Raw genomic sequence first — 22,881 nt, 5'->3', positions numbered from 1 at the left:
GCGAAAGTATTCACCCCCTTGGCATTTTTCCTATTTTGTTGCCTTACAACCTGGAAATAAAATTGATTTTTTGGGGGTTTGTATCATTTGATTTACACAACATGCCTACCACTTTGAAGATGCTAAATATGTTTTATTGTGAAACAAACAAGGAATAAGACAAAAAAACGGAAAACTTGAGCGTGCATAACTATACACCCCCCCAAAGTCAACACTTTGTAGAGCCACCTTTTGCAGCAATTACAGCTGCAAGTCTTTTGGGTATGTCTCTATTAGCTTGGCACATCTAGCCACTGGGATTTTTGCCCATTCTTCAAGGCAAAACTGCTCCAGCTCCTTCAAGTTGGATGGGTTCCACTGGTGTACAGCAATCTTTAAGTCATACCACAGATTCTCAATTGGATTGAGGTCTAGCTCATTCCAACACATTTAAACCACTTGAGTGTTGCTTTAGCAGTATGCTTAGGGTCATTGTCCTGCTGGAAGGTGAAACTCTGTCCCAGTCTCAAATCTCTGGAAGACTGAAACAGGTTTCCCTCAAGAATGTCCCTGTATTTAGCCCCATCCATCATTCCAACAAATTATGACCAGTTTCAAAGTCCATGCCGATGAAAAACATCCCCACAGCATGATGCTGCCACCATCATGCTTCACTGTGGGTTTGGTGTTCTCGGGGTGATGAGAGGTGTCGGATTTTCACCAGACATAGCATTTTCCTTGATGCCAAAAAGCTACATCTGACCAGAGTACCTTCTTTCATATGTTTGGGGAGTCTCCCACATGCCTTCTGGCGAACACCAAACGTGTTTGCTTATTTCATTCTTTAAGCAATGGCTTTTTTCCTGGCCACTCTTACGTAAAGCCCAGCTCTGTGGAGTGTACGGCTTAAAGTGGTCCTTTGGACAGATACTCCAATCTCCGCTGTGGAGCTTTGCAGCTCCTTCAGGGTTATCTTTGGTCTGTTTGTTGCCTCTCTGATTAATGCCCTCCTTGCCTGGTCTGTGAGTTTTGGTGGGCGTCCCTCTCTTAGCAGGTTTATTGTGGTGCCATATTCTTTCCATTTTTTAATAATGGATTTAATGGTACTCCGTGGGATGTTCAAAGTTCCTGATATTTTTTTATAACCCACCCCTGATCTGTAATTCTCCACAACTTTGTCCCTAACCTGTTTGCAGAGCTCCTTGTTCTTCATGGTGCCGCTTGCTTGGTAGTGCCCCTTGCTTAGTGGTGTTGCAGACTCTGGGGCCTTTCAGAACAGGTGTATATATACTGAGATCATGTGACAGATCATGTGACACTTACATTGTACACAGGTGGACTTTATTGAACTAATTATGTAATTGGTTTCACCAGATCTTATTTAGGGTCTTCATAGCAAAGGGGGTGAATACACATGCATGCACCACTTTTGCATTTTACATTTATTTGAATTTTTTGAAGCAAGTAATGTTTTGAATTAATTTGGACTATTTTGTGTACCGTATGTCCATTACATGAAATTCAAATAAAAATCCATTTAAATTACAGGTTGTAATGCAATAAAAAAGGGAAAACGATGATGAATACTTTTGCAAGGCACTGTATGACTCTGCTAAAGCCATATACAGTGCCCTCAGAAAGTATTCACACCTCTTGACTTTTCCAGATTGTGTTGTGTTACAGCCTGAATAAAATATTTATTCAATTACGTTTTTTTTGGTTACTGGCTGTCACGCCCTGACCAGGTGAACTCGGGTATTTTGGGTCAGGGTGTGTCATGTTGGGTATTTTTCCTTGGTTTGTTTTATGTTTACGTTTTAGCCTTGTGTTGGCTCTAGGTGGGTTATTTCTATGTTGGGTTCTGTCGATTCCCAATCAGAGACAGCTGTCGCTAATTGTCTCTGATTGGGATCACATTTAAGTTGCTGTTTTCCCCACGCTGTTTGTGGGGTGTTGTCTCTTTGTTTTTTGAGCAAGTAACGTATCGGCATTTTCTTGATTTTGTGTACGTGTTTAATTCAGTGTAAAGAATAAACATGTGTTCGCTCCCAGCTGCGTTTTGGTCCGCTTCCTCGTCACCCGACGACGAACGTTACACTGGCCTACACACAAATCCCATAATGTAAAAGTGTAATTATGTTTTTAGAGATTTTTACAAATTAATAACAAATGAAAAGCTGAAATGTCTTGAGTCAATAAGTGTTCAACCCCTTTGTTATGGCAAGCCTAAATAAGTTCAGGAGTAAAGATTTGCTTAACAAATCACATAATAAGTTGCATGGACTCACTCTGTGTGCAATAATAGTGTTTATCATGATTTTTGAATGACTACCTCATTTCTGTACCCCACTCATTCAATTTTCTGTATGGTCCCTCAGTTGAGCAGTGAATTTCAAACACAGATTCTACTTCAAAGACCAGGGAGGTTTTCCAATGCCTCGCAAAGAAGGGCACCTATTGGAAGATGGGTAAAAGAAAAAGCAGACAATGAATATCCCTTTAAGCATGGTGAAATTATTAATTACACTTTGGATGATATATCAAAACATCCAGTCACTACAAAGATACAGGCGTCCTTCCTAACTCAGCTGCCGGAGAGGAGGGAAACCACTCAGGGATTTCACCATGAGGCCAATGGTGACTTTAAAACAGCTGTGATAGGAGAAAACAGAGGACGGATCAACAACATTGTAGTTACTACACAATACTAACCTAATTGATAGAGGGAAAAGAAGGAAGCCTGTACAGAATAACAAATATTTCAGAACATGCATCCTTTTTGCAACAAATCTCTAAAGTAATACTGCAAACATTTTGGAAAAGCAAATTACTTTTTGTCCTGAATTTCAAAGTCTTATTTTGGGCTGTGATGGGAGAAAACTGCATTTTTCAGGATAAACAAAATGAACTAAATTGAGCTAAGCACAGGCAAAAACCTAGTTCAGTCTGCTTTCCACCAGACAGTGGGAGATGACTTCACCTTTCAGCAGGACAATAACCTAAAACACAAGGCCAAATCTACGCTGGAGTAGCTTACCAAGAAGACAGTGAATGTTCCTGAGGGGCTGAGTTACAGTTTTGACTTAAATCTGCTTAAAAATCTATGGCAAGAGATGAAAATGGTTGTTTAGTAATGATCAACAATCAATTTGACAGAGCTTTAAAAATGTTGAAAAGAATAATGGGCAAATGTTGCACAATCCAGTTGCGGGAATGCTCTTAAAGGCTTACCAGAAAGACCTGACCCGTCATCGCTACCAAAGGTGATTCTAACATGTATTGACTCAGGGGGTTGAATACGTATCTAATCAAGATACTGTATATTAGTGTTTTATTTCACAATTGTTGGAATTTTTCTTCCACTATGACATTACAGAGCATTTTGTGTAGATCGTGGACAAAAATGATAATTCAATCCATTTTAATCCCACTTTATCACACAACAAAATATGGAAAAAGTCAGGGGGTGTGAATACTTTCTGAAAACATGTGATTTTCTTTCAGGTACAGTCAGGTAAAAAAATGTATGCACCCTTTATAAAGATGAGCAAAAAAGAATAAAATAATACAAAATAAATAATTCAAATACTGAGCTATATGTATGCAATTGTTTTTCAATGATATTTTTCTATTCTTATATAGTTGCTCAGAGAAAGAGATTGCATCATGAATTTCAGTCCATTCACAAGGCATTTTCATTCAAAAGTATAACAAAAGAGAGCAAGCCTTGATGCTGCCGTCTAAATACAACAATACTAATTCCATCAAATTGAGCTGGGTCTTTAGTTACATGGCTGGCTGACAGATACAATCTTATTGGGAGGGTGGAATCAAACATTTTACTGCAGACATGGTTCATAAAGAATTGATATCGACGTGCGTCTCTTTAAAAACTTAAATCGGGGGACTCCCGATTGGTGCAGTGGTCTAAAGGCACTGCATCTCAGTGCTAGAGGCGTCACTACAGACCCTGCTTCAATTCCAGGCTGTATTACAACCGTTCGTGATTGGGAGTTCCATAGGGCGGCTCACAATTGGCCCAGCGTTGTCCGGGTCAGTGTTTGGCCGGGGTAAGCCGTCATTGTAAATAAAAATGTGTTCTGAATTGACTTGCCAAGTTAAATAAAGGTTAAATAAATAGATAAAAAAATCAGCCACTTCTTTTCTCTGACATTTCATATAATAAAGCCTAATGAATGGCCCATCAGTATTATTCTTTAACCTAAGTGTATAATTTGCTATGACAACTTTACTTTCTACATGACCGCACACATGATCAAATCATGACAGTCAGTGAGCACATTAAAAATGGGAAAATACCAAGGAATTTGCACGAAGTTGTTCTATGAATGTAGCCATCTCGACGATCTTGTCAACAAGTTGGTGTATTTTCTTTTATTACACTTTAATCTTTTGCTATTTTGTCATACTGTGTCATAGATGATGACATTGTCCTTGTCGTTACAATAAGTGTAGACTTGATGGAAATGAGCAAATTGTGAAATCATAATATAAAAATGCTATACAGGTATGAATAAATCCAAAACAAATTGTAACTATAGTTTTAACTATGCATGATTTAACTATGCTTTGTGGAAAGTTTTTTGGGGGGAGAACAAAGAGTTTCTTTGGAGGTGACTATAACTATTTAAATACAGATCTGAGAAAGCAACTACTTTAAAAATATATTTGAATACAGATCTCAGGAAGTGACTGCTTTTCAAAAACATTTGATTGGCTGCCTTCAACTAATGTTAAATGAATAGAACACAATCTCCTATACCAATGTATGTCAATATATCTGACAGTTATACTTGATCTGCAATAATTGTATGATACCTGAAAATACTGGACAAAGTCATTTCAAACATTGCAAACAGCAAGTTGGTTGCCTAGCAAAATTTACTTTGAACCTCTTTGTCCATCTGAGGGGAAGTGTTCATGTTTCAAACACACACTATACCATCTTTAAAGGGATAGTTTACTCAAAATACAAACTAACGTGATTGTCCACCTACCGTGGCTATTGTTGATTCAAGAAGGCAGTTGGATTTTGAGTTTCCTTCTGACACTTAATAGCCATATTTTGTTAATGTTAGCATTCTCAGTAACACTTAACATTAAACTGTTCTTGTGCCTGTGTAGTAAAACTGTAATTACTTTAGGAGCAACATTTTATTAGCATGTTGTCACATAATACTTTGGTAATTGCATTTTTGTAACTTCTGTACACGAGGAATAGTGACTTCCTTATTCCACTTATGTAATAACTCCATTATTATGGAATTATAAAGCAATTTCCAAAGTCCTATGTACCGACAATGTTGCTATTGTAATAATCACAAAGTTACTACACATGTATAAGAACTGGATGTAAAGCTTTACCTTATGTCTCACTAATTATTAAAATATATTTGTTAGTTATTTTGAAGCTGCAAAAGTGGTCTACTCTAATGTTGAGGTGATTCCATGTCCCTTGTGAATTTCATTACAGGCTATATTCACATCTGAGAGCCCTCCAAACCATTTGCTATTGATAGTATATTTTGACTAATTCAACTAACTGTTGAAGTTTTTGGTTCTGGCAGCCATCAAATATATATATATTTTTTTGTTTTCAAATATTATTCGATTTTCTGAGAGGTATTCTAAATACTTGCAAATATTAGTTGTTTTTCTGAGACCTGTATTTGAATATGAAAGAAACTAGTTGCCTAGAAACTCTATATAAAAGAAAGAAACTCTATATAAACTATATTCGACTACCTCGGGTATTTGAAAAGTTGGTATTTTCAAATAAACTACAAAATACAACTATTTTCTGCCCAGGTCTGACACGGACTATGCATTATATTTACTGGATGGTGGGTGTATATTGATTTCATAATTTCATAATGAAATCAAATTGATCAAACAAAACCTTGTGCTTTAATAAATGACAAATTTAGGGGATAATTTCACAAGAGGGATGGTTATCTTACACTAATTTTTCAAGATTTGTATGTGGTAATTTACTTCATGCTTGCTACCCTGATCATGGTTGTACTAACAACACCTGTGTCGTCCAATTAGGAATTACTTAAATGATACACTTTCAGACCTGGTGATAGAAACCCTGTCTCCGCCCCTGAACATAAAAAAAGCCACAACAATTTTTTCATTTATTTAACTAGGCAAGTAAGTTAAGAACAAATTCTTATTTTCAATGATGCCCTAGGAACAGTGGGTTAACTGCCTTGTTCAGGGGTAGAACGACAGATTTTTACCTTGTCAGCTCGGGGATTCAATCTCGCAGCCTTTCGGTTACTAGTCCAACACTCTAACCACTAGGCTACCTGCCGCCCCGAACAATACACAGTTCATAACGAGATGGGAGAGAAGGCGAGGCTGTAGGACTGAATCATGTTGTCTGTCTTCAAATCAGGGAGGTAGTCTCAATGAAATGTAAGTCACTATTTCGGAAAATAAGAAAGTGGGGAATCAGGGTGTCCTGTTCACTTGAAATCCCATTAACACGTAAAAAAATAACAACCGCAACCAAAAACAATGCTTGGCCCAATTCAAAAAGAAACAGCGAGATGAAGATCCACTGGACCAGAAGCGGGGCCTCTGTGCTGCACATACAGTGCGTCAGTGGTGTCACGTCCTGACCAGTATAAGGGGTTATTTGTTATTGCAGTTTGGTCAGGACGTGGCAGGGGGTGTTTGTTTTATGTGGTTCGGGGTTTGTTGGGCTATGTTCCTATGTAAGAGGGGTGTTTGTTTAGAGTTTTTCGGGGTTTGTTGGGCTATGTTCTTGTTAGTTTATTTCTATGTTAGTTCTAGTCTTTCTATTTCTATGTTTAGTTAATGGGGTTGACCTTCAATTGGAAGCAGCTGCTCCTCGTTGCTTCTAATTGAAGGTCTTATTTAAGAGGGGTGTTTTTTTCTATGGGATTTGTGGGTAGTTGTCTCCTGTTTTGTGTTTGTGCACATGACAGGACTGTTTAGTGGCATTTGTTGTTTTGTATACGTGTTTCTTTTGTTTTTACTTCTTTTAATAAAAATAAAGAAGATGAGTATACACGTTCCCGCTGCACCTTGATCTAATCCTTATGACAAGTGGAGAATGTTCATTTCCAACCTCTGGAGTGGTGAATGCCACAGAAGTGACCAGGAGGCATGATGTTGCTCCATGCATTTGCCCCAAGTGTAAATTCAAAGCTCTATCTATAAGATTTTGGATTCACAAGTTGGAGGCTGTGAATGAATGTTTTTGACACTGAAGACAATACATTCTGCCTTTTAACAGGGTATTGTCTAGGGTAATTAATTTGACATGTTCAACACCAGCTCTACACAATCAGTAATACAAAGAGGAAGAAGGAAAAATCTATATAGGCTTATTGCAGTACAGCCTGGATCATTTAAGCAGATACTGTAGTTTACTAAAATTGCAAATCATAGCTAGCATAGGTTAACTGTGCATCAATGATTGTTTCCCATCTACAGTAAAACACCTAACTCATGAACCTCAGATTGTTCTCTTCACTGCCTCCTTTCCCAGATATAGCAGCCATACAGTGCTATAACCATCTCGAGTTTTCAAGACAATGTAAACCATGTTTCATCTATCAGAATTTTAAAAAGGCAGATTAAAATGCACATAATTACAACATTGCTCTTTTCTACACATACGAAGGCACATTTGTATTCCAAATAGGAATTCATCATAAATGCAGCAGCTGAAAGCATAATAAATGGGTATATAAATCTTGCTGCCAGCAGTACCTCCTCGTCATGACTCATACTGAGAAAGTGAAATAAGTGATGGGGCACATAAATCCTTTTGAAATCAAATGGACATCAACCATTCTCAATGTTTGTTTGCATTCACTTTACATCACATGATGGCCATGGACACATCCCCCTCCTGCCATATTTCACTATATGACGTTTCTGTATAGACATGCTGTTTAGTATGAGTAAGCTGTGGTTAGATTGTTATAACTTTCTCTGTTGGCCTCAAGAGCAGTGATCACTATGAATATTACACTCTATACACACCAAGCTGTCAAGTAGCTGCTTATACCAGCCTATACACAACAACACACATGAGGAGAGTCTCCAAGTCTGAGAAATGGCATGTTTCTAGTTAAGGACCAGTTGAATGATGATAATACACAGTGGATTATTATCCTCAATTGAAGACTGTGACTGAATTCCACCCCTTTCTGATTAGATAGGATAGCTCACCGATGTAAATAGCTTTTGAACGCTGGCACCAAATTCCCCTAATCCTGTCTGGCTTAACACATGCACACATGCCTCCTTGCCCACTTTAATTTATTTTCCTTTCTGTTGAGGGAGTTGACTGTATGGAGTGACTAGGGAGGGAGGAGGAGAGGGGAAGACAGACGGAGGTGGGTGGCATTTTTCTAATAGCAAAAGTGCCCTGACCCTTGGGACCATGTTTGCTGAGTGGCTGTTGCCCCTGTTCTTTCCCTTGCCTGTTACACAGCAGGAACACACGGCCCTCCCACACCAACACAAACAGACACTGCATGGAGAGAGCTAACTTAGGCATTTGCCAGTAGAGGGAGAGAAAAGAGGACAATCACAGAATACAGTGAATGGTAATGGAGGGGCATGTTGCCAAGTTACTCAGTCTTACAGTTTCTTTCTATAGTGCAGATGACAGTATCTGTAATATGAATGGTTTAGTCAAATTGGTGTACTGGCATACAATGCCTACTCTGCCTAAACATAAGTTGACAACCAGTATGTCCATTCACGCTTCGTTTTTACTATTGACAGTATCTGATATTGTCATTGTCCCAACTCATATAGCTACGCAACATACAGCACCAGTCAAACGTTTGGACAGACCTACTTATTCAAGGGTTTTTCTTTATTTTTACTATTTTCTACATTGTAGAATAACAGTGAAGACATCAAAACTATGAAATAACACATTTGGAATCATGTAGTAACAAAAAAAAAGTTAAACAAATGTATTTTAGATTCTTCGAAGTAGCCACCCTTTGCCTTGATGACAGCTTTGCTCACTCTTGGTATTCTCTCAACCAGCTTCACGAGGAATGCTTTTCCAACAGTCTTGTAGGAGTTCCCACATATGCTGAGCATTCATTGGCTGCTTTTCCTTCACTTTGCGGTCCAACTCATCCCAAACCATCTTAATTGGGTTGAGGTCAGGTGATTGTGGAGGCTAGGTCATCTAATGCAGCACTCAATCACTCTCCTTCTTGGTCAAATAGCCCTTACACAGCCTGGAGGTGTGTTGGGTCATTGTCCTGTTGAAAAACAAATTATAGTCCCACTAAGCGCAAACCAGATGTGATGGCGTATCGCTGCAGAATGCTGTGGTAGCCATGCTGGTTAAGTGTGCCTCGAATTCTAAATAAATCACAGACAGTGTCACCAGCAAAGCACCCCCACACCATCACACCTCCTCCTCCATGTTTCACGGTGGGAACATCACATGCAGAGATCATCTGTTCACCTACTCTGTGTCTCACAAAGACACTGCGGTTGGAACCAAAAATCTCAATTTTGACTCACAAGACCAGTGGACAGATTTCTACTGGTCTAATGTCCATTGCTCATGTTTCATGGCCCAATCAAGTCTCTTTTTCTTATTGGTGTCCTTTAGTAGTGGTTTCTTTGCAGCAATTTGACCATGAAGGCCTGATTCACGCAGTCTCCTCTGAACAGTTGATGTTGAGATTTGTCTGTTACTTGAACTCTGTGAAGCATTTATTTGCGCTGCAATCTGAGGCTGGTAACTCTAATTAAATGTATCTTCTGCTGCAGAGGTAACTCTGGGTCTTCCTTTTCTGTGGCGGTCCTCATGAGAGCCAGTTTCATCATAGAGCTTGATGGTTTTTCCAACTGTACTTGAAGAACCTTGAAAAGTTCTTGAATTTTCCGCATGACTGACATTCATGTCTTAAAGTAATGATGGACTGTCATTTCTCTATGCTTATTTGAGTTGTTCTTGCATAATATGGACTTGGTCTTTTACCAAATAAAAGATTTGGGTGGCACTTGTCACAACACAAGTGATTGGCTCAAATGCATTAAGAAGGAAAGAAATTCCACAAATTCACTTTTAAGAAGGCACACCTGTTAATTGAAATGCATTCCAGGTGACTACCTCATGAAGCTGATTGAGAGAATGCCAAGAGTGTGCAAAGCTGTCATCAAGGCTAAGGGTGGCTACTTTGAAGAATATCAAATATAAAATATATTTCGATTTGTTTAACACTTTTTTGGTTACTACATGATTCCATATGTGTTATTTCATAGTTTTGAGGTCTTCACTATTATTCTACAACATAGATAATAGTAAAAATAAAGAAAAACCCTTGAATGAGTAGGTGTGTCCAAACTTTTGACTGGTACTGTACTTCTGTACATATACAAGCAATGATGAATAGTTATGGCAATTTTTACAGTGAACATTTTATAACTCCATCCTTAATCGATATCTAATATTCCACAAAAAGCACGCCTGCTTCCATATGAGTTTTTATGCAACTGAATCAAAAACATGCAATTAATAAACATAGCCATTTCCTGTACAACAATTGTATTGGTCTAAAAATCATACTGAGCAAGACATTTAATTAAACTGCTTCCACAGCTAGGAGTGATTTGGCCCACGCTACTTTAAAAGAGCACGGCTCCATTTTTAGACAATATCAAGCTGCCTCAGAGGAAGTATGAGTGTTCTCCTCATAAGTAGTAGTTTAGCCAAACATCACCTATTTTGACTATTTGTAAAATATATGATATTCACTCTTTTAGATACATAGCATCTATCCTTGAGAACACGTGTGATCTGGGGAAATAAATATTCCCTTAAACTAAGACCTCTGTTAAAAGCATAATAGTGATCAAGTGAATGCAATTCAGTGATTCTGCATCTTGAAGCAAACATTTCAATGTCATTGAGATCATAAACGAACACATGCTTTTAAAAGCCTGAGAGAAACAGATATTCAGACAGCTATAGTGCTCTGGAACAATGAGCAACTATTATAAGGATAAGGACAAGAAAATCTGTAATGTGAAATGTAAATACAATCTAAATGGAAATATACACTTCCATAGAGCCTAGATAGAACTCTACCCTGTGAATCCTACATGGCTGCATTTGTCACAGCCTTAGTGGGCTGGTATACCCCACACATCCATAAAACATTTGTCCCAGGTGCTGAATCAGACAGGATACAAACTTTTATGCATTTTTCATAAAATTTGAAATTGTCTTGTTACACCATGTTTTATGTCATGGTGAAGTGCCTCAATAGAAAGCACACTAATGCTGTTGGCTTTTTTTGGTATATTGCATGCCAGTAAGAAGACTAAAAACAGGACAAAATAACGTAATCATGTTTGACACCCATTATTTAGCAACTACCATTCACAAGTTTAATGACATAATTCAATTTCACATACAGTTACCATAATTCCATAAAATGAACAAGAGCTAAATATTGGAAAAGACTACACATAAAGTCTATCAGTTACTTGTATACAAGTATTAACACGAAGATCTCAATATTACTCAAGGATAAGAAAGGTGAAAAGTGGGGTAATTTGTAATCAACAGCAGATACAGATGTGCCATCTCAATTTGATCCCTCTTTTGTTGCTGAGAATTTTCCTGCACTGCAGGAAATGCACATTTCTAGTGTATTCAAGGCTTAAAAAGGCTTCTAACGTTTATTATTACTAACTTAAAACTTGATTTGTCCTAAGGAAAAATTTATCAACCCCTACAAAAATGGCCATTAATTATAATCCACACATTTCCTGTTGCTGCAGCATTTTTTTCCTGCTGAGAGAAAGTAGGTTTAGGTTTATATTTACAAACAGGATTAATTCATCCGATCAATTTGTTCTTAATGTGATAATGTTCATTTAAAACAACAATAACAAGAGTCAAACAGAGGATGTAAGTCGTCAGTCACCATGCACACGGTGATCTGTACAGTGCATCCCTGTGGAAAACATTTAGCTCTGACTCCCAAGCAGCTGTAAAGTGCATTTTTAGGATGGATAACTTTAATTTAAAACAACAGTAAGAACAGAGTCAGAGGATGGAAGTTTAACTCAGTCTCCATTCACTAAAGAGGTTTACGGTGCATCCCTGTGGAAAACATTTACCTCTGACCCCCAGGCAGAGTGCGTTTTTAGGATGGACTTGACAGATCATACCTCACATTCCCTGGATCCTGAGATCGTGCAGGGGCAGGCCCTTGTCTCATTTACCAATGCATCCATGGTCTCAGAGTTTGAATGGTAAGTCAAATAATACTCTTGCAACTGAGAGTTAAGGTTAAGCTCCTGCTTCCGGGCCTTTTTTCTGCGCTTGTGGTTGACTGAGTGCTGCTGCAGCTGCCTCATGCTATTGGGGTAGCGCCTCCACGAGACATAAATTACCAGCAGGATCAATGACACAGACAGAAATAGGGCTACACTGCCTGCAATGATTTTATGGAAGGCCATATGCTCAAACTCTAGTTCTGGGAAAAATGAGGAGGATTCTGGAGAGATGGAGGTCATGAGTATGGACTCTGTTGTGTCTTTGTCTGTCACAATGGGAGAGACAGATTGTGGAGTGAGTCTTTGTACAGTTGATGCAGGTAGACCTTGGGTTATTGTGGTCGTGGCAGAGAGAGGTGTGGTGGGCTTTTTGGTGACCACAACTAAGGCTGTGGTTTGCCTCATGCTCATAGCTGTGGTTTGGTCTACAACGGATATGTCCACACAGATTGTGTAGTTCCTCACTATGTCGATTACTCTGTCTCCCTGAACTGACTTGGGGCTGCTGCATATCATGTTGATGTCCTTTGAGCCTCTGAAGTTCTTCAGCCAGGTCACCAGGGGGCAGATAGTAGGGCTGCAGTCCCAGGCGTTACCCACCAAGCTGACGGTGGTAATGGAGACCCAGGCTGAAACCGTGTCCTGAGACACGTTGCTCAGCTTGTTGGATTCAAGATTGAGTATCTGTAAGTTCGGCATACACTGGAAAACAGCTGGGTCCAAGATCTGAATGTCATTTCCTGAGAGGTCTAATTTTTGCAGCGTATGCCAGATCCAAGGCAGGCCCTGATTGATGGCTCGTATGCGGTTCCATTGCAAGTAGAGGACCTGTAGATTGTTAAGGCGTGTAAAAATAAAAAAATGTATCCTTGAAAATTGATTATGCTCCAGATGAAGCTCTTTCAACTTGAACAGCCCCAAGAAGGTGGTGCGGGTGAGGGTGCGTAGGTGATTGTAACCCAGGTCCAGGAACTCCAGGTTGCGACACTCCAGGAAAGTGCGTACAGGTATCCTGTTGAGACCATTGGATCGTAGGTGAAGGTTTTGGAGCTTACGCAGACCATAGAAATGACCTGGCTGCAGAGACTGTAGCTGGTTGTAGGACAAATCAAGATTGCGCAGGTTTGGTACAGCATTGAAAGTCTTATTTTGTAGAAGTGGAATTTTGTTAGAGCTGAGAATCAGTTCTTTGAGCCTACGCACACCCTGAAAGGCTAAGCTATCTATGGCGGTGATGGAATTGTGGTCCAGGTAAAGCCAGATGAGCTGGTTGAGATGAGCGAATTGGTAAGGCAGCAGAGTCAGTAGGCTGTTGTAGCGCAGGGACAAACCCTGGCATCCAGTAGAGATGTTTTCTGGGATGTCTTGAAAGATGCCAGACTCGCAATAAACAATCTTCCCTTCACAGCGACAACTTGCTGGGCACATCCTCTCCCCCTTGCTGAGCAGCAGAAGAAAAGATGACAGGAGAAGAACACATAAAAGATGCCTATCCCACACAAGGGAACCTGTAGATGAGAAGAGATTTGAGTTCATGGGGCTACCAAAGCACACCTCCATTTCAATATGTGTGCCCTGTCACTGTGCAATGTCCATGACAGATTGATTGATATTTCAGGCAGATGTTTTTTTTTTTTTTTTGTGGCATTCTGTGAAGTGAAAATCCTGTCAACTATGGGTGATGGGTCTTTCTAAGACAAATGCACAGCAGCAGAGAACAGACACTGAATAACTTTCACATTTCATACCACTTATGAGCTCAATAATATATAATGCATATTCATAAATATATACTGCTCAAAAAAATAAAGGGAACACTAAAATAACACATCCTAGATCTGAATGAATGAAATAATCTTATTAAATACTTTTTTCTTTACATAGTTGAATGTGCTGACAACAAAATCACACAAAAATAATCAATGGAAATCCAATTTATCAACCCATGGAGGTCTGGATTTGGAGTCACACTCAAAATGAAAGTGGAAAACCACACTACAGGCTGATCCAACTTTGATGTAATGTCCTTAAAACAAGTCAGAATGAGGCTCAGTAGTGTGTGTGGCCTCCACGTGCCTGTATGACCTCCCTACAATGCCTGGGCATGCTCCTGATGAGGTGGCGGATGGTCTCCTGAGGGATCTCCTCCCAGACCTGGACTAAAGCATCCGCCAACTCCTGGACAGTCTGTGGTGCAACGTGGCATTGGTGGATGGAGCGAGACATGATGTCCCAGATGTGCTCAATTGGATTCAGGTCTGGGGAACGGGCGGGCCAGTCCATAGCATCAATGCCTTTCTCTTGCAGGAACTGCTGACACATTCCAGCCACATGAGGTCTAGCATTGTCTTGCATTAGGAGGAACCCAGGGCCAACCGCACCAGCATATGGTCTCACAAGGGGTCTGAGGATCTCATCTCGGTACCTAATGGCAGTCAGGCTACCTCTGGCGAGCACATGGAGGGCTGTGCGGCCCCAAAGAAATGCCACCCCACACCATGACTGACCCACCGCCAAACCGGTCATGCTGGAGGATGTTGCAGGCAGCAAAACGTTCTCCAAGGCGTCTCCAGACTCTGTCACGTCTGTCACGTGCTCAGTGTGAACCTGCTTTCATCTGTGAAGAGCACAGGGCGCCAGTGGCGAATTTGCCAATCTTGGTGTTCTCTGGCAAATGCCAAACGTCCTGCACGGTGTTGGGCTGTAAGCACAACCCCCACCTGTGGATGTCGGGCCCTCATACCATCCTCATGGAGTCTGTTTCTGACCGTTTGAGCAGACACATGCACATTTGTGGCCTGCTGGAGGTCATTTTGCAGGGCTCTGGCAGTGCTCCTCCTGCTCCTCCTTGCACAAAGGCAGAGGTAGCGGTCCTGCTGCTGGGTTGTTGCCCTCCTACGGCCTCCTCCACGTCTCCTGATGTACTGGCCTGTCTCCTGGTAGCGCCTCCATGCTCTGGACACTACGCTGACAGACACAGCATACCTTCTTGCCACAGCTCGCATTGATGTGCCATCCTGGATGAGCTGCACTACCTGAGCCACTTGTGTGGGTTGTAGACTGCGTCTCACGCTACCACTAGAGTGAAAGCACCGCCAGCATTCAAAAGTGACCAAAACATCAGCCAGGAAGCATAGGAACTGAGAAGTGGTCTGTGGTCCCCACCTGCAGAACCACTCCTTTATTGGGGGTGTCTTGCTAATTGCCTATAATTTCCACCTGTTGTCTATTCCATTTGCACAACAGCATGTGAAATGTATTGTCAATCATTGTTGCTTCCTAAGTGGACAGTTTGATTTCACAGAAGTGTGATTGACTTGGAGTTACATTGTGTTGTTTAAGTGTTCCCTTTATTTTTTTGAGCAGTGTATAAAAGGGCAGGTATATTACTCAGTGACCAATCTTTTGTTGGGTTTTAGAGAAGACAAACTACCCCTCATTATAAACCCAATATAATACAATACTGGTTGTACACTGCATAGGAAAAGCAAGCATCGAGGAGTTTTATGTAACAAAGCTTCAAAGCGCCATAACTTTCATGAAATAGAAATATGTATCTTTATTGGTTTCATTGGTGGTCACTTACCCATTGCTGCTTAGTGAAATACGAGCAATCCTTTCAGCACCATGGAACTGTCCAAATAATTCATTTAACTCCTTTCATTCGACACACGCCTGCTCTACCATTAGAAAACTGAAAATATTGCATGAATTGCCTCGTGAGTTTCAAGAGATGCTCTTAAATGTATACATCACTGACAATAATACTTTAAAACAGAATAAAAGACAAGTTAGAACGTAAGCAGTTCCAACAGTTCAATATATCCGCGGAAGATCATAATGTACTCATCCCTAAATAGCCTACTGGACTGGTAGTGACTTCACCCGTACGCGGCAAAAAAATGGAAATACTGGCTATGCGCAATAAACAATTCCGTTCAGGCGTGTCGGATTGCACAACCAAGTGCAACTGCAACACCTTGCGCCTTCTCGCTCTCTACATACACATGCATGCAGCCTCGCAAAAAGAGAGGGAGAGAGACATAGACATAATGTCATTTGAAATGTCTCTATTACTTTGAAACTTTTTTAAGTGTAATGTTTACTGTTCATTTTTTATTTAAATTGTGTGATCTATTTCACTTTATTTGCCAATGTAAACATGTTTCCCATGTCAATAAAGCCCTTTGAATTGAGAGATAATTTCACTGTATAAGAATCGGTCACATTCGAGTTAGTAAAATAGATAAACTGTGCATTTATTGAAAGATTAAATTTCTTCAACATACTCTGATTTATGAACGATCTATAATTATTTACAAAAGCTACCTTACTCATGACGAATTTTCATAAGTAAGAAAAAGTAGCCTCCATAATCTGGCATCCCTAATCTGGTTAAAACATCAAAAATGTAATGACTAATTTCGCTGTTGTAGCCTATAGCAGGCCGACTGCCCACAGTATCTATAAATAGCGTCACAACAAAATAGGAAAACGTGTTGTAACAACATTTGGGCTACATACAACTATAAGTAAAAACAAAAGATGTAGTTTGTCACTGTAAAGTACTACAGGGGACCCTTCAAACATACATCATGTCCAGGTCAGCAATAACAGTGAGAACAATCTCTCCTAATACCTCAATGTGTTTGGGAAATCAGATCAGTGCTGTTCAAACTGATGGCAGGATAAAAGGAAATAATTCAGTATTTTGGCCTTTTGTGATTTCTTATTAAACAGACATAAGATTGGATTTTTGTTTTTAAGTCCCTACCCAGCTAGCACATAACGTTCTGAGAACCATATGTTTCTTAGAGCTTGGTGAGAGCATGGTTGACCTATGTTATTTGCATACAACCTTCCTTAACTTTCTGTGAATAGTGCAGGATAGTTGCTTGGCTTTGGAATATTCTCAGCACATTTAAGGAACTAGAAAAAAAAAAAAAAAATCAAACATGGGTTACATTTCATTTCAATGTTGGTAATGTTCTAGGAATGTTCTCCAACTGGTTCGACATTGGGAACGTTCTCATAAGTTCAGAGAATGTTTAAAAAAAAAACGTTCTGTGGGAATTTCAGTACTTCAGCATAACGTTTCATTAGAGGTTTCCTCATTGTTCTATTTAAAGTTGTGTTCTCAAATTGATCTAAGAACATTAAGAAAACTTTCCATAAAAACCACAAGAAACTTTGAGTAATATTCAGAGAACGTTTTAAGAATGTTACTTAAAAACATACAATCCAGTCTCAGCATCAACAAAACTGTCCTTTATCTTGTTAAGTGTGCTCAGGTGTGTTGGCCACGACCACTAATTGGCCACACCTGATCATAATGAGCGCTTGGTTCCTATGAAATGGGGTCTGTTTGAATAGACTAAAAAGAACATGGCATGCTAGCTCCTTCCTGGTGGCGCAGTGGACTAATTCCATGGATAGAGAACAAAATATCATATGTTTGTATCTCACTGATGCCTTGTCACAATAAAAAAGAAAGAAATGTGTCTGCATGATTAATGCCCAAGGAAATACATTTCCATGCATTTTAAATGTGCTTGTAGTTCAAAAAGGTTAACCCCAAATAAGCTAGTAGTGTTAAAGTCATGACCACTTGCTTAACATTGAGTGAGTCATTAAAATAATGTAGAATTTCTTTTTTCAAAGCATCAACAAAACCTCCCAGGAAAACTTTCAAGGAACCAAAGTAAAATGTTCTCCGAACCTCCCTGCGACCTAAAAATAAACCTTTTTAAAAGAGGTAATTTTTCACTTCTGTTCTCAGAACATTTAAAAAACATTGTTACCGGTCAGGAAGCATATGGCTTTGTTCCCACAACCAATGTGAAACCAAAAACATACGGTCCCACAACTTCCAAGGAAACAATGTGCTGGGGATTGACATCATGGGCCTATCATTTTGCAACAGGTCATTGTTCACAGTGGGCCATGTGAACTCTGCTAGCAATGCTCAGCAGTGTTTAACATCTAGCCAATGGATTGTTTCATCAAAAACAAAGATTAATTGACATGTCCCATATTTATTTAAGAAAAACAAACATTTCACACAAAAGTCTGCACCTGGAACCAAATATTGTGTGCATGCTGACCACTGGTTTTGCCTGTCACAACAGAAGGAACAATCTTACAGTATATTGACTCAAGTCACTGTGTTAGACGCGCTTCTTGGCCTTTTCACCCTGGGGGAAAAAAAGAAAAAGATGTACTGTTAAAAGTAATGACAACTTGCGACTATGATGACGATAATGCTGGAACAACAGACAACAGTTGTCCTCACGCCATTTGTTTGAATTTCAGTGATCCGAGTCTACTACCTTTATGGTATTCCCCAACTCCAGTAGTGTCTGTTCATAGCGGGGTTCCATGCTCTTCAGATTCCCAGGCATGACTATCTGTTTGTGGATCCCAGGGCTGCCTGCATCCTTCACCATCTGAAGAAATTTCTTCTCCTATAGAATAGCAACGACCAACATCAACCAGAATTAGCATACAAGAACTGTAGATCTATAACTAAAGCAGCAATTTTATAGCTATTAAAACTTGTCTGGTAGTTTAATCACAACTAAACCAAACTCAAATTTATTTAAATAGAAATGTGATTTTTTTTTATGCAGGAGCAATGAAATTGACAGAATACTGCTTTTCTGCAATGCTATCATTTCAGCCTTGGCCACACATTGAAAATATGTCATTGGTCTTTGTGTCTTATGTTTGAAAAATACATCCATCTCACCTGTACCCCCAACAGAAATGTGAAGGCCAGTCCAGATTTTCCCGCTCTTGCAGTTCTTCCAACCCTGTGCCAACAAAAAGTTGTTGCACAGAAAGGCAAAAGAACATTGCATACATTGAAGGGTCCCTTGTAGTACTTTACATTGACAAACTATGCATCTTTTGTTTTTACTTATAGTTGTATGTAGCCCAAATGTTGTTAGAACACGTTTTCCTATTTTGTTGTATGAACATTCCATAGAAAAGCTACAACAAATACAATTCAACCTATGCAGTTACAAGTGTAACAGTCAAATAAAACATAAGCTAGCTTACCGGTGAATGTACGTCCTGATGAACTGTGGTGCATCGTAGTTCACAACACATTTCACACCGTTGATGTCAATGCCTCTGGCAGCAGCATCAGTGCTGATCAAACTTGAACAGAAAAATATTATATATATATATATATATATATATAAATAAGAGAGAGAGAGAGAGAGAGAGCAAAGAATGGCAAAGAAAATAGGATATTCAATTATCCGCTAACAGACACTCATACTTACAGTTGGATCTTTCCCTGTTCAAATTCCTTGAGGGTTCTCTTCCTGTCATTGGGGGAGAGTCGTGAGGAGAACTCAGCTGCCTGCACTCCACCAAAAAGCTGCACTAGCAGGAACAGTCTGTCAGAGAGAACAGAGAGCAAAATCAAATTGCTGTGGACATGTAAATCTTCATCCAATAATGCAGTAAGGAGAAAACCCGTATAGATTCACCAACCTGTGAGTGGCTTCTCTGGAATTAGTGAAGCACAGAATGGGACTAAACTTCAGGCGCAATATGAAATGGAGGATGAGGAGGGGCTTCTTACTCAGAGTGCAGGGCACATAGTATTCCTAGAAAAGAAACCATAATGGCACAATGCTCTGGAATATAGGAGAAATTATGTTTTTAAAAATTGGGATGTTTTGTAACTTACTGTCAGGCCCTGTGGGAAGTTAAACCTCTCTTGAGACTCAGGGTTGGTCATTGACTGACTGTGGACAGAGCTGAAGAGTCTGGGCTGATGCAGGCCTAGCTGCTGCAACTTCTCTGGATTCTGAGTCAGTGTGGCTGAGAACAGGAGCTTCTGCAGAGGCATCTGCGGCGGTGACAAGCTGTCACAAAGTAAAAACAGATGTATTACATCACTGAAATGCATATACCCTAGAATAATGTATGAAAGCACACAACCCATAGGTGCAGAACAGTTTGTATTCTCACTAACAAACAAACCACATAGTTCCAGTCCTGCATTTTCCAGTACTGTCTGAAAGAATGCTGAGAAGTGAGGTCTTACCTCGCTGCTGTGATAGGTGCAGGCTCTGTCCTTTTGAAGATTGAGACTGCTTCAGAAACTCTCCTGGGTCTGTAAACTGCCTTGGTCACCTGACTGAGCCAAGACTGGTGCATGCTGTCAATCATCCGGTCTGCCTCATCAATGATCTGCAGAGAAGGTTTGATATTGACCATCATGAAATATGAATCCTTTATTGAAATACTGTTAGTCATAACACCCATAAAAATACAAATTACATTGTACTAGTATTAGTGACTCACAAGGAAGCGGAGGTGTTCCAAACTGAAACCATCATTCTTATTGATGTGATCAACTAGTCTCCCAGGGGTTGCGACAACAATGTCTGCCAAACTGTGGCTTATTCCACCTCTGCAAAACAAGCAAAATATGTATTTCTTTCAGATCGATTTTCTATTTAAAATCGTGGTGTTATTTACGCAAAAATTACTATTTTGAATGAAAGGAAACTAAGCTTAAACAAATATAATAATTCATTATCCACCAAGGAAGAAAGACCTTGATGTGTCTTTACCTGTTTTCTGAGAGCGATGCCTGCTCGGCAGCAAAGGACTTTTGACCAGCAAGCATGACCACTTTCAAGCTGTTGCCCTCCGCATATGAACTGAATACTTTGCAAACCTGTTTGAGAAAACATGTAAACATTTTTCAAGCTCAGGTATGAATTACAGTATAAGACATTAAAGACATTTCCCACTACAAGCTAACCAAAATAATCACAAGTTATCTCCATCATGGAGATTGAAGGTTTGACTCTAGTTACCTGCTGTGCAAGCTCTTTGGTGGGCAACACTGCCAAAACCCGGACTTTACATACAACTCGCTCCATCAGTGCCTAATGACATAAAAAAATGGAAAATTATGACTTATCTAATGAAAAAAACATATATAGTTAATGGTTTAATTCATACCTGAATAACAGGTATGACAAATGCCAGAGTCTTGCCACTCCCCGTTGGAGCAGACACACAAACGTCTCTGGGTTTGTAGCCCCCTCTTCCAATCAATAGACCATGAGAGACACTCTCTAAAATGGCTGGGATGACCTCCGCTTGTACTGCAAAAGGGAAACAACAGAAGTTGAGTACTTTCCCCTCCCACATTGTGACAGCAAAACAGATTTCAACTTCCAATCCTTCATGCCTGCTAACCTGGAAAGAGGTGATGAATTCCATTGCTCTCAAGTTTCCGTTGGAGTTTAGTACAAATTCCTGGGACGTCACTGATGGGGACTAGGTTGCTTGTAATGTCTCTCTGGATTACATCTGGTTCAGCAAGCCACTTGGGCAGGACTCTTTGTACCTAACATATTAAATATATAAAATGTATCATGAACATACTGTAAAGACATTTCCCACTACAAGTTATATCAATGCGCTAGTGCACTTCACCAAACAATGGTACCTTTTGAATTATCTTTTTCTCAAATCCTCCCAGTATGGTGAAACCAGTCTGAGAGGGACTTGTTTCTGTGTCTTGTATTGACTGATCAGTCTGAATTTTCTCCACCATTTCATCATTTTTTAGCAGCTCTGTTTTGTCAGCAGCAGCAGCCTCTTGCAGGTTTCCATTCTTATTGTGGACAGATGTCTGCTTCATCCCATCTAAGGAGAGAAGCAAAGACAGACAATAAGGAATACTAATATAAAATAAATTCTTATGAATGTTATACCATTTCGACTGTATATGTGTGATATAAAATAATAGATACACACCTTTGTCCTTTTCTGTCAGTTGCATCTTTTTCGTATCCTTCTTCTTTCGTGCATTATCACCCTCGGAAAGTTCTTCAGGGTCTGGTGGGGACACATCCTGGTTTACTTGCTCTTTCCTCTTCTTTGGGTGTTTTGTCTTATCGAGGTTGCCTCCCTTGTTTTTTCTTTTCTTCTTAACCGAGGTGCCCCTGTCACTCTCAACTGTTGTTTTTGACTGGTATTCTTCTTGACATGACAAGCTCTGTTGCTCCTTGACTTTGGCCTTCCTCTGAAGCTTAGCCAACAACGCTTTGGCTCGAGATTCGTTGCTCGAGCCATCATCTCCCTCATCCCCAAGGTATCTGTGAAAAACATAGTCGTCAATGTACCTGGTTTCAGGTCCCCAATAAACACTCTTTAATTACACTTTACAAACACTTCATAATATAACTACATAGCTAGCTGACTATATCAATCAAGAACTAAGGAAGCTAGCTAACGCTAGCGTACAACAAACAGTGAACATACCTATTAATAAGGAACAGAGCCATTGTTCAAATGTTGAAAGGGGCAAACAATGAGATGTGGGCAAGAACTTCAATAATGTAACGTTATCTAGCAGCCATTCCACCACAATAATATAAACCCTTTTTGCTGTTTCACACGTGTGTGTTTTCACAGAGCTATTTAGAGAAAGGAGGTGTCTTCCTGTTTAAAGTCGCTTTAAAATGACGTTAGTAGGTTCAGAAGAAGAGTTGACAAAAAAAGGGTTGACCACTTTCAAACATTAAG

At 39.7% G+C, this 22,881-nt stretch overlaps 2 protein-coding genes across 2 annotated transcripts; both read right to left on the bottom strand.

The window, feature by feature from the left end:
- Window positions 1–11,389: 11,389 nt before the first annotated feature.
- LOC115200080 (leucine-rich repeat transmembrane neuronal protein 4-like) lies at window positions 11,390–16,316 on the bottom strand. Its single transcript, XM_029762795.1, has 2 exons — window positions 15,899–16,316; window positions 11,390–13,820 (listed from the first exon to the last, which is right to left on the bottom strand). Exons 1-2 carry the CDS (start codon window positions 15,900–15,902, stop codon window positions 12,199–12,201), a joined length of 1,626 nt encoding a protein of 541 aa, XP_029618655.1. The 5' UTR covers window positions 15,903–16,316; the 3' UTR covers window positions 11,390–12,198.
- Window positions 16,317–17,509: 1,193 nt separating this feature from the next.
- ddx51 (DEAD (Asp-Glu-Ala-Asp) box polypeptide 51) lies at window positions 17,510–22,822 on the bottom strand. Its single transcript, XM_029762794.1, has 16 exons — window positions 22,618–22,822; window positions 22,111–22,451; window positions 21,800–21,999; window positions 21,547–21,697; window positions 21,307–21,452; window positions 21,159–21,230; window positions 20,910–21,016; window positions 20,638–20,746; window positions 20,378–20,523; window positions 20,018–20,195; window positions 19,819–19,934; window positions 19,605–19,721; window positions 19,375–19,476; window positions 19,061–19,124; window positions 18,642–18,776; window positions 17,510–18,506 (listed from the first exon to the last, which is right to left on the bottom strand). Exons 1-16 carry the CDS (start codon window positions 22,638–22,640, stop codon window positions 18,480–18,482), a joined length of 2,034 nt encoding a protein of 677 aa, XP_029618654.1. The 5' UTR covers window positions 22,641–22,822; the 3' UTR covers window positions 17,510–18,479.
- Window positions 22,823–22,881: the final 59 nt, after the last annotated feature.

This window comes from Salmo trutta, chromosome 9 (assembly GCF_901001165.1).
Source record: "Salmo trutta chromosome 9, fSalTru1.1, whole genome shotgun sequence".
In the NCBI taxonomy this organism is placed as follows: Eukaryota; Metazoa; Chordata; class Actinopteri; order Salmoniformes; family Salmonidae; genus Salmo; species Salmo trutta.
This window is presented reverse-complemented; position numbering and strand designations above follow the sequence as displayed.